Below are 13,366 nucleotides of genomic sequence, written 5' to 3'. Positions count from 1 at the left end.
TAATACAGGTCAATTTAATTACTTGGGATTGAAAATTTTCTATTTTTTAAACAATAATTAATTAAAATGAAAGGGTCATTAGCAATTATTTGTTATTCATTTTGAGATATAAATAAATAGCATCTGTGAATTAATTGTTCATTATTAGTCACTTCAACTTAGATGTAAATAAAACTTTTAGTGAATGATTTTTATTTATTTTATTAGTTATAAATTATATAATTTTTTAAGTCATTTAATAAGTATAAACTTTTAACTGTTGGGTAATGATTTATTATAATGACTCACTAACCTTAATAAAAATGTATTTTTTATTAACTATGTTCAAATTATATTATTTTTATAAATTAAAATATTATTAATTGCATACCTGTAAACAAGTAATAATATTAAAATATAGATAATTATTTCTAAATTAAATTTGACTACTTACAATCTAATTACTAATTATAATTAGTAGTAATATCATTAAATCTAAAGGGTGATTGTATTTATAATTGAACTTGACTCAATCAAGTTTGACATCTGAACAATGTCAATGTCAACAAATGTTATAAAAAATCAAATAAATAAATAAATAAATAAAGAATGGAGTGCGTTCTCCCCCAATCTTCACAATGGAGGGTGTCGAAGCATTGTCCTTCCCCAACGGAGTGCCCCCCTCCCTCTCCATGCAAAACTTCTTTACGACAAAGGGAGGGTGGGATCCCTCCCATATGGGGGAAGGGGAAGACTACAACTACCTTGCCTACCCATTTTTATACGAGGCAGGTAGTATAACCCAACCCCTCCTACACTCCTTCGAGTAGGGATCCCCCAATGTAGTGAGAGGTGGGATGCCCTCTCTATATTTGTTATTGAGAGGGAGATGAGGGAGAGGGTATAGGCTCATGTGAAGTTGGTCTAAGGCTCATCCCAAAATGATTAGCTATCTTAGGAAACTTTTTTTCCCAACTAATAAACTCAAGATCTTTGTACTCACTAATCCATGTGAGACTATTCCTTCATAAAGATATTTTGAAACTTGGAAGGTTTAGCTACCCGACCAATATCACAACCAAAAAATTAACAGCAAAAACAGAAACTTCAACCCCCAATTAAAGTAAAAGTAATCTTGGCAAGAAATTGTCTGTGAGAAAAGTATAATACTTCACTTTGCTATGATGTTTTTAATATAAGTGCTTTTAGTGACAAAATACTAGGACTTTTTAATATAAGTCTAGAAAATAAATGCTTGAGATAAATTTGGCTTCATTCAAAGAGCACCATGTAGACCACTGAGAGGTAGCAATCTTTAATTGGTACTGGTTGCAATGAAAAAAACCATGCAAATGCTTGTTTTAGGTAAAACCAGTCATCAAGTTGTTGAAGTAAACACTTGTTAGCACAGGAGTGATGCTGGTTACAGGGGTATCATTATTCATATTTGCTTCTCCAGCAGAGGAATTCCTGCAGAATCTTTTCATAACAAGAGATTCAAGTATTTCAACCTCAAAGATGTAGCCAATAACCTTGATAGTGCTGTAACCATAACCTTTCAAAACACCAATTTCAGATTCCTGTAAGCAAGTGGTATCCTTTAGATTTTTGAGATCTGTTTGTGTACAGAGTACTTGGCTTCTTTTGATGGCTGGAGCAACATACATAGTCAGAGGGAAGTATGATACATAATCAGAATAACAGAAAGGACAGAAATTTCAGAAAAAATGTTTTTTTTTCCAAATTACAGTGTTAAGAATCTTCCAGATCATGAAAGGAAACTACAAAGAAGGCTGAGAAAACATTTCTTGCCAGTGTCCTTCCTGAAATATTTTCAGCAGAGCGAACCTTTCATAATCACAAATCTTAGAATAATAATCTTCTAATCAATAATTCATGACAATTTGCAAGCTCTTTTTTGAAGGGTCTGTTTGGTTGGCTGTTTACGAATCTATGTGATAGCATCAATCTTGTTGTAGCTGTTACCCTTTTCATGATTAATAGAAGCAATGTGCCTTGTGAGTACAAAGTTTGTGATATATATCATCTTTACCAGAAAATAATCAGCACCACTGGCTTACTGATCTTCCTTGATTCAAATAAGTTGCACTTGTGCCCACCTGCTGAAACCATCTTCAGTGGCTCAATTTGGCTATATGTGAATTTCATCAGAGCCTACAATGACCATTGCTTTTTGTTGCAGATGTCTCTTCATTTACATTGAGTTGGTTACTCTCCCACCACCTCAATGCTTCATGTGTCACAGACAGCTATTTGCACACAGCAACAGAGCTTGCTTAGTAGCCACTGTTTTGATTGCAATTATTGATTTCAAATTCCATCAAATAATCAGATGAAAGTGAGCAAATTGTATTAGAGAAACAAAATAAGGGTTATCTTAAATTAATAGAACTCGAGTTACAAAAATTTTTAATATTATGCAAAGCTAACACAAGAACTATGTGAATCTTACACCAATCCAAAGATATGTAATAAAAATTTGCATGGACTCTTTGATTCTAGACTTGTTATAAAAAAGTTATGTCAAAACTGGCTAAGATCTCTTGGTGTTTAGCCTACAATCTAGCATTGTATAGCAATTTAAAAGCCATACATGTTTACATGGTTGTTACTTGTAACTAAAAGCCTTTCCACATGATATAAAGATATAAATTTTTTTTCTTTGAAACGTAATCGAGTAATTAATTATAAGATGTCTAGAAAAGTCTCCCTTTTTTGGTAATTTCTAGGAAAGGGTTCGATTAGGCAGCATCATTTTTATATACAAGACAAGTAGTATGTTACAGGCAGATAATATGATGATGACCAAACACATAATTATAGTTTGTAGAATCTTGATACTTCTTGGAGGATGCTCTGAGTAGTCGCATCAACTTAATGAACCATGTTAAGGAGAGCTTCTATAATGGTGCAGTTTTTTGACATTTAAGAACATCCACTGTAATTTGTGGTTCTCCTTGAGAGTATTCTTTGTAGATAGCATCCCATCCGTTACTCCAAAACTAAGCATCTTCCAAGCGCACCAATGATGTTATCCAATTAAACCAGCCTCTTACACCACTGAAGAATGCTAGACAATTTTGGTTTAAAAAGACCCCTGAGTCGCTGTTTCCTCCTTTTCACATCTTCAAGGTCTAGAGTTCTATATGCAAGAGCCAGCAAATAAACTGCAGGATGGAGTCTCCTACACATGATTCAAGATGATCAGTTAAAACACAGTCAGCATTAGTGCTAAAGATTATAATTATATCCAGAAAAGTTCTGTCCTTGCGACAAGCAAATCTAGGAGGGGAATGGCTGGGAGAGAGAGGAGAGAGAGTGAGAGAGAGGATGATGCTGAACCCAACTTTTTCTTTATTTAGAAGTCATTATATTTACAAGATTGTCATTTAGCCACTGTATTTGCAACAATGCCATTATGTCAATTTTATCAGTAACAAATATGAAAAATGTCAACAAATTTAAAATCAACACCAACCATGACACAGAAGAAATATGTAGAATAAGAAGAAAAAAAATTTGAGCCATTAAGCTTTATACTTGAAAACCAAACTAAAAAGTAGGTGCGAATAACTTCAATGGACTAGTGTCGACATCCCTTTTCTCAATGTAAAGTAACTTACTTCTCTAAAGGTTCGCTTGGACAGAAGTCATTCCATTGCCTCCTGGATGGAACAGTACTTCCTTTCTCATCCCGTCCAAATGTTTCAAGATACCAACCTCCAATATCGTGTGTTCCACATCGTGGCTCAAAGAGCCAAAACCTGCATATTACAAAAAGGATGATGTTGTCACAAAGATAGTAACAAAAGCTCGCTCGTATCAAACAAAGCCAAATTTAGTCCACATATGCAGCTGTTGAGAATAGCACACAATGGATATGTTATGTTATAAGCCCCTGAATCTTGTCTTAGAAAAGATTGTTAGAAAAATAAATTCATAAGAGGATGGGAAGCAATTGTCGTAGTATGGATTTTAGACTTACTGAAATACACATCCTTGAGATCCTTAAGATCCTAAAATATTTCAAGCGTTCCAAATAAAATAATTTGACTTACTTGCTGGGTGGTAACCGGGCTCTGCTGCATCTGCACTCACATGGTGTAACTTTATCCCCAACTTGATACCAATGCATGTGCTTCACCTAAAAAAATGTACAACCTGTTACATAACATTGGTTTGAAATATAACACAAGAATATCATTTGATGCAAGCCTTTTTTTTTTTTTTTGTCATTGTTGTGAAGAACACTTATGCAACCACTAGGTCTCCACTGTGCTTATAGACAACTACTGCAAGATGAATAAGCACGGCAAAATTGTTCAATGGAACCTCCTGGTTTTTTTTTTTTTTTTTTTCATTTAAAACCAAAAGTTCCTCCAAAAAAGAAAACTCTAGTCCCATACAAAGAAGGCTTCTCAAGAAGGCGACCAGTAAAAAATCCTGGGAATTTCTGAATAACTGCAACATGGATGCTAATACAACATGTACCAAAGCTCCTTTTTTGTTTAGGACGGCAAAAAGCATTGGAACTTGGGAGCCAGAAGAACAGAATGTAACATAGGAAACAGAGATGTTTCAAACAATTGTTTGTTATTTTGAACATTAAAATCATGAGTAAAAGAGCTTAAACATGATCATCCACAATTCTAGCTTTTACATTATAAAGGGTGTTAGGAAATTACATGCTAACAGTGGGAACCAGGAACCAATATTTATTCCACTGCATATTCTAGGCTTCTATTGGAGCAGGATATTATTGGGTATATATTGTAAGGTCTTAAAGGAAACAACTAAATAAAGAGAAAAATATTTCAAAAAATAAATTAATAAAGAGAACATTATAACAAGAAATGTAAAGAGGCAATTTCAAAAAAGTCCACCAATTTCAAAAAACAAAAGAAATGTAAAGAGGTAAATAAGATACAAACCATTAGTGTTCTATGTTTCATAATCACGTGTGTCTTTGTACCACAGTTACTATACACATCACAAGGTCCTTCTTCAGGACTGGTCCGAAGTCCAGTGATCGTTCCCAAGAGAATCCTTGACCTACGGGACTCGGACATAAATGTTTTTCCAGCATGCAATTGGTCTTCCTCGGAAGAGAGGAAAATATGAATGTGATCAAGAGAATCTTGGTTTTGAAAGCCTTTATAACAGCTTTTAGGAGGAACACGAGTAGAAAAGGCAACCTCTTTGCCTGCAATGTGCAAAACTAAATCTTTATAGACATCAGATAAAGGGTTTAAGTGATCTATCAGATGCTCAACTGAGTCCTCCTCACTATGTCGACAGGACATGACTAAGCTTCCACTTTGGCATGAAAAAGAAGATAGCTTGTCTGAAGCTGGCTCTGAAATTTGAGGGACCCTTTCCACTATGTTAACAATTCCAAACAAATCTCTGCCAGAAACCAAATGCAACACTTCAGGGGTACAAAAGGTAGACCTCTCCTCAGCTTCAAAACAATCCGGAAGAAGATCCCAAGACTCAATAAAGGGGCCATAATAAGCAGCATTAATAGCAGAATAAAATTCACTCTCAAGTCTATCCAAGTAACTAGAACCAACCACAATCTTCTTCTGTGACACAATATCTTTTATGGCAAATCTGTACCATTCAAGCCATTCGACTACTTCCATCTGCTTTTCTACTGTCATGCATGACTGGTACGTATAAATAGGTGAACTTAATATTGGCTTCTGTTTAAGAATTTTCCTCAGTGAGAACAAATGCTGATCGTAGTGGGCCCTTCTCTCAGAATCGGAAAGGATCTGCAACCAAATGCAAAGAAGACTTGATCATCTGTGACGCTTCAGCAAATAAGCATATTATCATATGCATTTAACTATACACAAAATTGTCCATCTATCTGTCTATCTATCCATCTATCTATCAACTGTCATGCATGACTGGTACGTATAAATAGGAGAACTTAATATTGGCTTCTGTTTAAGAATTTTCCTCAGTGAGAACAAAGGCTGATCGTAGTGGGCCCTTCTCTCAGAATCGGAAAGGATCTGCAACCAAATGCAAAGAAGACTTGATCATCTGTGACGCTTCATCAAATAAGCATATTATCCTATGCATCTAACTATACACAAAATTGTCCATATTAAGCTTTTGATCAGCAAATTGTTAAACACAAGGTGCTGGTGAAAAAGACTCATCTTATTATTACTACAGTTTTGGTTGCTGTAAGTAATCCTCATTATGACAGATTCTAGAGAAGTTATTGCTCTAGTTGGGACTACTTAATCCACAGAAAACAAAAACTATACACAAATAACTTCTGTGAAGCTAATGGGGTAAATTACTTGAACTCGTCTCGAGCTGTTAAGAAGGTTTTTCTTACAAAAGGAAAACTAAGTATATCAGGGAGGCTGAGGATCATTAAGTACAAAAATAGATGTTGAATTCTATGCAACCTCACGTTAGCAATTTGAAACACTGCAAAGAATATGTGGAAGACAGTTGAGCCCATTCTCAATCAAGAAAGCATTTTATCTCGTGAATATGAACTGTATGCAATTTTTTTTTTAAAATGAGCAGGGGTGACAAAACTATGATAGAATACTTCACTGAGATGCATGAGTGTTGCAAGAGATAGCAGTGTTTCATTCCTTTACTACAAACCTTGTGAAACTACATGAGAAGGAAAGACAAAGACAAGTAGCTAGATTTTTAATAGATTGGGGCGAGTGTTTGAAGGCCCACGAGCACCGATGTTAGTAGAGGATGATGTCCCCACTCTTGAGAAGGCATATAACAGTGTGATTAGAGTGGAAATTGCAGTTGCATCTAAAACTGTCAAAGACCCTAAAAACTCCAGATGTTGCAGCTCTCGTCCTCTACTCTCTTTTTATCTAAGACAGCTAGGGGGAGAGGGGGAAGTCGAGGACAAGGTCATGATGAAGGAGGTTGAGGATAGGACGTGGTGATAGAAAATATATACATTGTCAACGAACCAACTTTCTAACAAATGTTAGGATAAATTTGGGAAACCAGCATTGGCCAATTCCTCTATGTTAGAAGACATCAGAAATACACAAGAATCTACCAATAGCTCACAAGATGAAATTAACTCCATCACTAATAGGGCCAACTCATAGTTACTCCTATGTCTACTCCTACTATGGTTAGCACATCATCTTCAGCTAATGCTCCTCTAGCTACACCAGGTACGTCTACACAGCATGTGTTCTCTCAGTCCTCCTAGGTTATTGATTCTAGGACATCAGCCCATATGTCAAATATGTTATCTTTGTTCACTAGTCTATCTCCTTCTTCCATGCATAAGTCTGTGCAACTAGCAGATGGATCTTCTTCATTGGTCACAAGTGAACAGGTTGTTCATCCAAAACACAATTTGTAATTACCATTTGTGTTATCTTCCTAAATTCCCAGTCAATTTATTATCTATGAGTCAAATCGCTAAATCATTAGATTGCTCGATTACGTTCTTTCTATCTCATTGTGTGTTTCAGGATTTGCATATGAGGAGGATGATTGATTTAGAACATGAAAGAGGAGGCCTCTATCATCTTGATGTTGCCCAAGATAGTCAACAGAATGCCCATGCAGCTGCTATAGTGACACTTTATTGTGGCGTCTACGACTGGGACATCCATCTCCATTGAAGTTGCATCAAATTCTTCTTACTTTACCTCCCAAGTAACCTTTTCAGTGTCGACCAAGCCAACTTGGGAAGCACCATAAAGGTTATTTTCCTTTTAGTAGCAGCTATAGTCAACTTCCATTTGAGTTAGTACATTTAGATGTTGAGGTCTTTGTAGGACTTCTAGCTTGTTTGGTTTCTAGTATTTTTGTAGTGAAGTTATGTGGGTGTATCTCCTTAGGGAGAAGTCAAAAGTCTTTGATGTATTTGTCTAATTTTTCAATGAAATAAAAACACGATTTGGTGCTTCAATTTATATTTTTCGTTTGGATAATAGTCTTGAATTTGTGAATAAAAAAATTTCTTTTTTTGAGCTTCTCTCCTTCTTCTTCCTCCCTTTTTTTTCCTTTTTAATGTCTCTTCTTTCTTCTTATTTTACATGGTATTTTGTTGGGTTGAGTCTGGTTCTATCTCAAAATGACTAGCTACTTAGGAGGCCTATTCGGTCCATCTTATAACCAAATCATTTTTCTTAACACTTCTCGATGTGGGACTTTTCCCCACTCAACTCTTTGAACTGAGTTTCCTTATTAAAATCACCACCAAAAACTCACTAAATCAAGACATCCACTAAATCAAACCTTCATAGGAAGGAAGTATCTAACAACAATTCCACCTGGACTTTTTGAACTGGCAGTAGAAAGAATTTCCCAAAAAAAAAAAAAGAAGAAAATAAAAGCTATGATAGGTCCCCTTCTCATCAAGAGCAACTCCACCACAATCATTAGTTTTGAAATCTAGTAAGACCACTTCACCTGGGTATCTTCTCTTGTTTTATCAATCAGATAGAAGATTTCGTATTTGCACTGATCTATGTTTGGAAGCATGTACCTTGTTTCACAAAAAGCGTCGTGGACCCCCTTACCAGAGCGGGTGCTAGTAAGATAAGAACTTACTAACTGTAGGTTTACTATAAATTTTCTCAAACAAAAAAAACTAAATAAGATAAAAAAAAACACCTAAAATAATGGGTTTTCTCTCATATAACTCTCCTAAGGAAAACAATTGCGGACTTGAAACAGTACAGTAGCTGACATTCCAATTTTTGACTATCCACTAGCATACTTTTCAATATAGGCATAAAAGTAAAAATAGGATTTTTTAGATGATTACTTCCCTTTCTTTAAAAATAAATCCTTAAAAAATCTTCCTTCTATATGCTATACTACTTATACCAATCACATTATAGAGCTTGCGTGCTTACTCACCTGCTGAGTCTACTTAATTATGTCGCTCCATTAAATTCAGTAAAAATGCCCACCATGTACTTTTTTTCTTAATCAGTAGATGCAATTATAGCATGACAACCACAATTCAGTACTTGGAAATTGAAACCTTAAAATTTCAAAACTAGCTACACGTAGTTTTCGTGTTCCTTCTAATCCTGAATATCTAAAACCGATTTTCTCCAAAAAAAAGGATAATTCCTAAAAATTTCTTTTCCACAAAAAAAAAAAAAAAACTATAATAGAAAGAAATTATCAGATTAATCCCGACCCATCATGATGACTCAAGTCACTGAACAAGTACAGTACCTCATATGCAGCCAGTATTTGAATAAAACGGTGGGAAGCAATGGTGGGATCCTCGCTACAGGCTTGAGCGGTATCCGGGTGAGTTTCCTTGGCAAGTTTCCTGAATGAAACTTTAATTTCTGCGAACGAGCTAGTTTCTGAAACCCCCAACACATCATAGGCACTTTCACCTTTGAATTCGTCGCCATGAGAATTTGTACCGAAATGGGTTATAAAATAAAAACTCCTGGAAGCACGAAACGAAGGGAAAACCAGAACTTGATGCAGGAATAGCATCTTCTTACTGTTACGGAACCAATATATTTAGAATTTTTGCCTTAGAAAGAAACTCATTCGGTTGAAGGGGAATTCGGGACCGATTCCGCAGCCTGCATACAGCCACCATTATAGTATTCGAAACCTGAGATTCCAGAGTCACCTTGGTTGCGGAAGCTGATGTCCCCTAGCTGCCACTTGATATTGATGCTGGGCAATAATCGGCTCGGATAATTCGCGTAGGAAAATCGTCTTCCCCGAAGATCACAGTGGCAGCCGGTGCAATGCACGAGAAATAAATTAAGAAGGGAGATTGGCACGACTCTCTTTTAAGCCAAAAGCTGTTGTTTTTGTCAAAGAGCTTCTTTTTTGAAACAGTTCGTCTCGCAAATATTTAATTTATCATGAAATTTAAGGTACAAATAAGGGTATTTTTATAATTTATCTTTAAAAATTATGTGTAATTCCATGATATTTATTTTATTATGAAACTTAAGGTATAAATTAGGGTATAACAACAAATTTCATTTGAAATTATGTTTTATTAAGTCATAATTAAACCTAATATGTAACTTTGTTTAATATAATGCCAACTTTTAAAATAGCATTTGTAGCTAAAATACAATTTCATCTTCTAAAAAGTATTTTTAGAACTCTATTTCTAATCGAATAAACTTTTTTTTGTTACATCGTATAGGTCTTATTTTTGTGTGTTAGAAATGAAAACAAGTATTTTATTTCAAAATATTCCTCTTGAGGCTACTCCGAAGATGTAGATTGTTGTCGCTCTCTATATGATTTGGACGTTCTTAGCGGCAGAATCCAGGAAGCAATCAAAAGGTAACACTGACATGAGGATTGATATGGCCATGACGGCCATTGCTTGATTATATTAGAGCCCTTATTTATTTTGAAAGAATAAGTTTAAATTTTAAGGATGGTTAATTAGATTATAATTAAGTTTAGATGACTCGATACATTTTATAACATACATAGGCAGCCTACTAGAATTTTTCCAAATAATCCATCAATGTCTTCTCAATTCATGATCAATCAATTGAACCCGATTGAACCTATAACATTAATCTTATGAATAATCAAAATTGAATGAATACTATAAATTAGAAGTGCAATTCAAGATTGTCATGTTATCTCCTCTTATTCTACTATCTTTGGAAAAGGAGAGCAAGAAACAGTTTCTTTTCAAATATAAAAACAAGAACATGAATATATTATAAAGTTAAATGATAATTTTATGTTTCATTTAATAACAACTTTTATTAAGAAAGTTGTAATTAGAAATTACATTTCTTTGGGCTCTTTAAAAATATTTGAAGATAGTTTCCTTGTTTAAATTTCTTCATCAGTTAAACAAGAGAACCCTTATATAGGATAATAAAACCTGGAAAAAACAGTCACTTCAATCTTATTACAAGAGTGAGCCTACCTCTGAAGTCTCCATTCTCCCTACCCTAAATTTCCTCCGGTTACTGCTTGGTCGGAGGAACCTTCAAAGCTCCTCCTTCACCACCTGAACCAGAGTCGCCACCCCCATCCATGCCCACTGCCACCACCCTATACACATCCACCACTTTGGCCACCACCCCAACCATAACCATTGGCATGAAGAGTCTTCTAAACTGCTAAAATCTGAGCTTCTATATATATGCAACATATCTCTCATCACGCCTCCTCCGTTTGATTCCGGAACAGGATTAAGGGTCTGTTTGTGACCATAGAAAAGAAAATAAATAAAAATAAAATAAATTTTTGATCATTATTATTCCCAAAAAATAGTTAGTGAAAACTGGAATTTGATTATTATCTCAATTTCACAAACTATTTTTAAAAATAATAATGAAAAGGCAGACCCTAAGTGGTCATCTCCTCAACACCCCCTCTTTCCAATTGTTTCCAAAATGTATTCAATAAATTATTGGGAATTCTACATTTCAAGAAAGATTTTTATATATTTAAAAAAATTATTATTACAGTATTTTGGTTGGAAGATACATTACCACAAAGTTTGTCTCTGCTAAAAAAGCTTTTCTGTATGCAAACTTTCACCAATAATGTTCATGGGTAGTTTTTTTTGTTGTTGCAAAATTTGCCAGCAAAAATAGATTTCCCCCAGATGAAATTAAGTTTTATTTTAAAATTTAGAATTATAATTAAGGTTCAACAGGTCAATCAATGTTCTTATTTTCAAATCTCTTCTATAAATTGTTTCTTACATGAACTAAACAATATCAAACCTTATTTTAAAATTCTTGATTAGTTTATCTTGAACTTTGAGCTGGAGTTGATATGCTTTGCTTATTAAATCGTTTTTCATAGCCTTATACGCTGATTGGGTCGTGATTTTTAAATCCTCTATTTGCCTGAGTTTCATGGACCGAGCTAAGTACTATAGAGCTTGTATTTTTAATTAACCTTTGATCGTACTTATATGATTTTTTACAAAACTTAAGCTATTTGATTTTCATATCTTCTATTAATGTTCAACAAATCATTACCAAACTCATATTTCAAATCTATCAATCTACTGGGTAGTTTATATTAGGAGTTTTAAAAAAAAATCTTTGTTTGGGTTTGCAAATACCACTTTCAATTTGCATTCCCATGACTTGCTATTACAATTGGAGAGCATGTAGGACTAGGGCACAATAAATTTTGTTATTCATAGTTGAATTTGCTCATAAAGAGGCATTGTGTGGATTTTGATTGTGAAAGCCAACATGCATTGTTGTTTTATGTCAGATGATTTTTTTGGTAAGCAAACCCTCAACCTTTAAACTCAGTCATTTCTATGCCATTTTATGCATGTAGTTGGATTGTGTACCTAGTTGGTGCTATGCTTATGTTGCCTAAGACTCAACCTATAGATGCCTTTGTTGTCGATTGGCTTATAGCCAAAGCTATTGTTGACCTTTATGTTTTGGGCTTTTGTGGTAGTGTGTAGCTATGAAGGTTGTATACCTTTAGTCTTCAGGCTTGTGCAACCTAAGAGAGGTGTCATAATCCCCTTTTGAACTTTTTACATAGTAGATTCGACTCCAAGGTGTAAAGTCACCTTTGAAGTGGGTTTGTTACATTACTTTGTGTGTCTTATTATGGTTTGTTCAATCTTGGGGTGTGATTTTCTTGTTTGAAAACTCATCAATGAATAAATTTAGAAACTAAAAATCATTTTTGTGTTCGTAAACTTATTTAACCACCTCCTCTTGGTTTATGTTGTAGGAACCTAAGAAAATCGCATCACCTTTCAATCTCGCCAAGGCAATGACATGCATCTTCAATAGACTTTTCGGTTTTTTTTTTTAATGAAAAAAGGAAGTGGTTGACATTCTCTTCCATCCTACATGAATCATGGATATTCCATCTAGTGTTATAACTTAATGGCTTAGACAAAAATGAATTAATTATTATTCGGGTTAATTTTATACATTTAACCCGAATAATAATTAGGTCACATAATAATTGGGTTAGGTTCAGGTTTGAAACTAATTGGACCCGTTGGGTTTGTCGGATCGAGTTTAACTATTCAAAATAGTTGGAACCTAAAAGAGTCAGATATAATTAAATGAGACCAAACTTGAAGGGACCATTTTTTTCATAATTTAGATTATTTAGGCAATTGATCTACCAATAAAATTTTATAAAATATTTATGTTAATTTGTCTTTTTATATATACTATATCATGTTCTTAAGTAGATTTACCTGGGCTAGAGGGTTTGGGTTTGGGTTTGGGTTTGGGTTCGCTGAAGAACAGTGGATTCGACCGGGACCAGACTCGTTGCCCCTCTTACCTTGTTATGAGCTTCACGTTTCCAGTCAATTCCATAAAATTCCATTTTTGATTCTCTTGCCTGTGCCTCGTGGGCAAGTGGCTGA

At 34.6% G+C, this 13,366-nt stretch overlaps 1 protein-coding gene across 1 annotated transcript; it reads right to left on the bottom strand.

Moving 5' to 3' along the window:
* Positions 1 to 2,632: 2,632 nt before the first annotated feature.
* On the bottom strand, positions 2,633 to 9,751 carry LOC137953673 (uncharacterized). The gene is made up of 5 exons (XM_068801135.1): positions 9,217 to 9,751; positions 4,932 to 5,777; positions 4,059 to 4,144; positions 3,624 to 3,764; positions 2,633 to 3,184 (listed from the first exon to the last, which is right to left on the bottom strand). Exons 1-5 carry the CDS (start codon positions 9,490 to 9,492, stop codon positions 3,040 to 3,042), a joined length of 1,494 nt encoding a protein of 497 aa, XP_068657236.1. The 5' UTR covers positions 9,493 to 9,751; the 3' UTR covers positions 2,633 to 3,039.
* Positions 9,752 to 13,366: the final 3,615 nt, after the last annotated feature.

Source organism: Aristolochia californica, unplaced genomic scaffold (genome assembly GCF_029961685.1).
Source record: "Aristolochia californica isolate CCGP_79_NKW_82.1479 unplaced genomic scaffold, dmAriCali1.0.hap1 SCAF_16, whole genome shotgun sequence".
Classification (NCBI taxonomy): domain Eukaryota; kingdom Viridiplantae; phylum Streptophyta; class Magnoliopsida; order Piperales; family Aristolochiaceae; genus Aristolochia; species Aristolochia californica.
Note: the sequence above shows the minus strand (reverse complement) of the source record. Positions and strands in the feature narration are given on the sequence as shown.

Coding starts and splice junctions, on each gene's coding strand:
- LOC137953673 (XM_068801135.1), bottom strand. CDS start 9,492: ATGCTATTCCTGCATCAAGTTCTGGTTTTCCCTTCGTTTCGTGCTTCC. Junction 3,765..4,058: donor GCCCGGTTACCACCCAGCAA/GTAAGTCAAATT, acceptor TGTAATATGCAG/GTTTTGGCTCTTTGAGCCAC. Junction 3,185..3,623: donor CCAAGCGAACCTTTAGAGAA/GTAAGTTACTTT, acceptor AATCATGTGTAG/GAGACTCCATCCTGCAGTTT.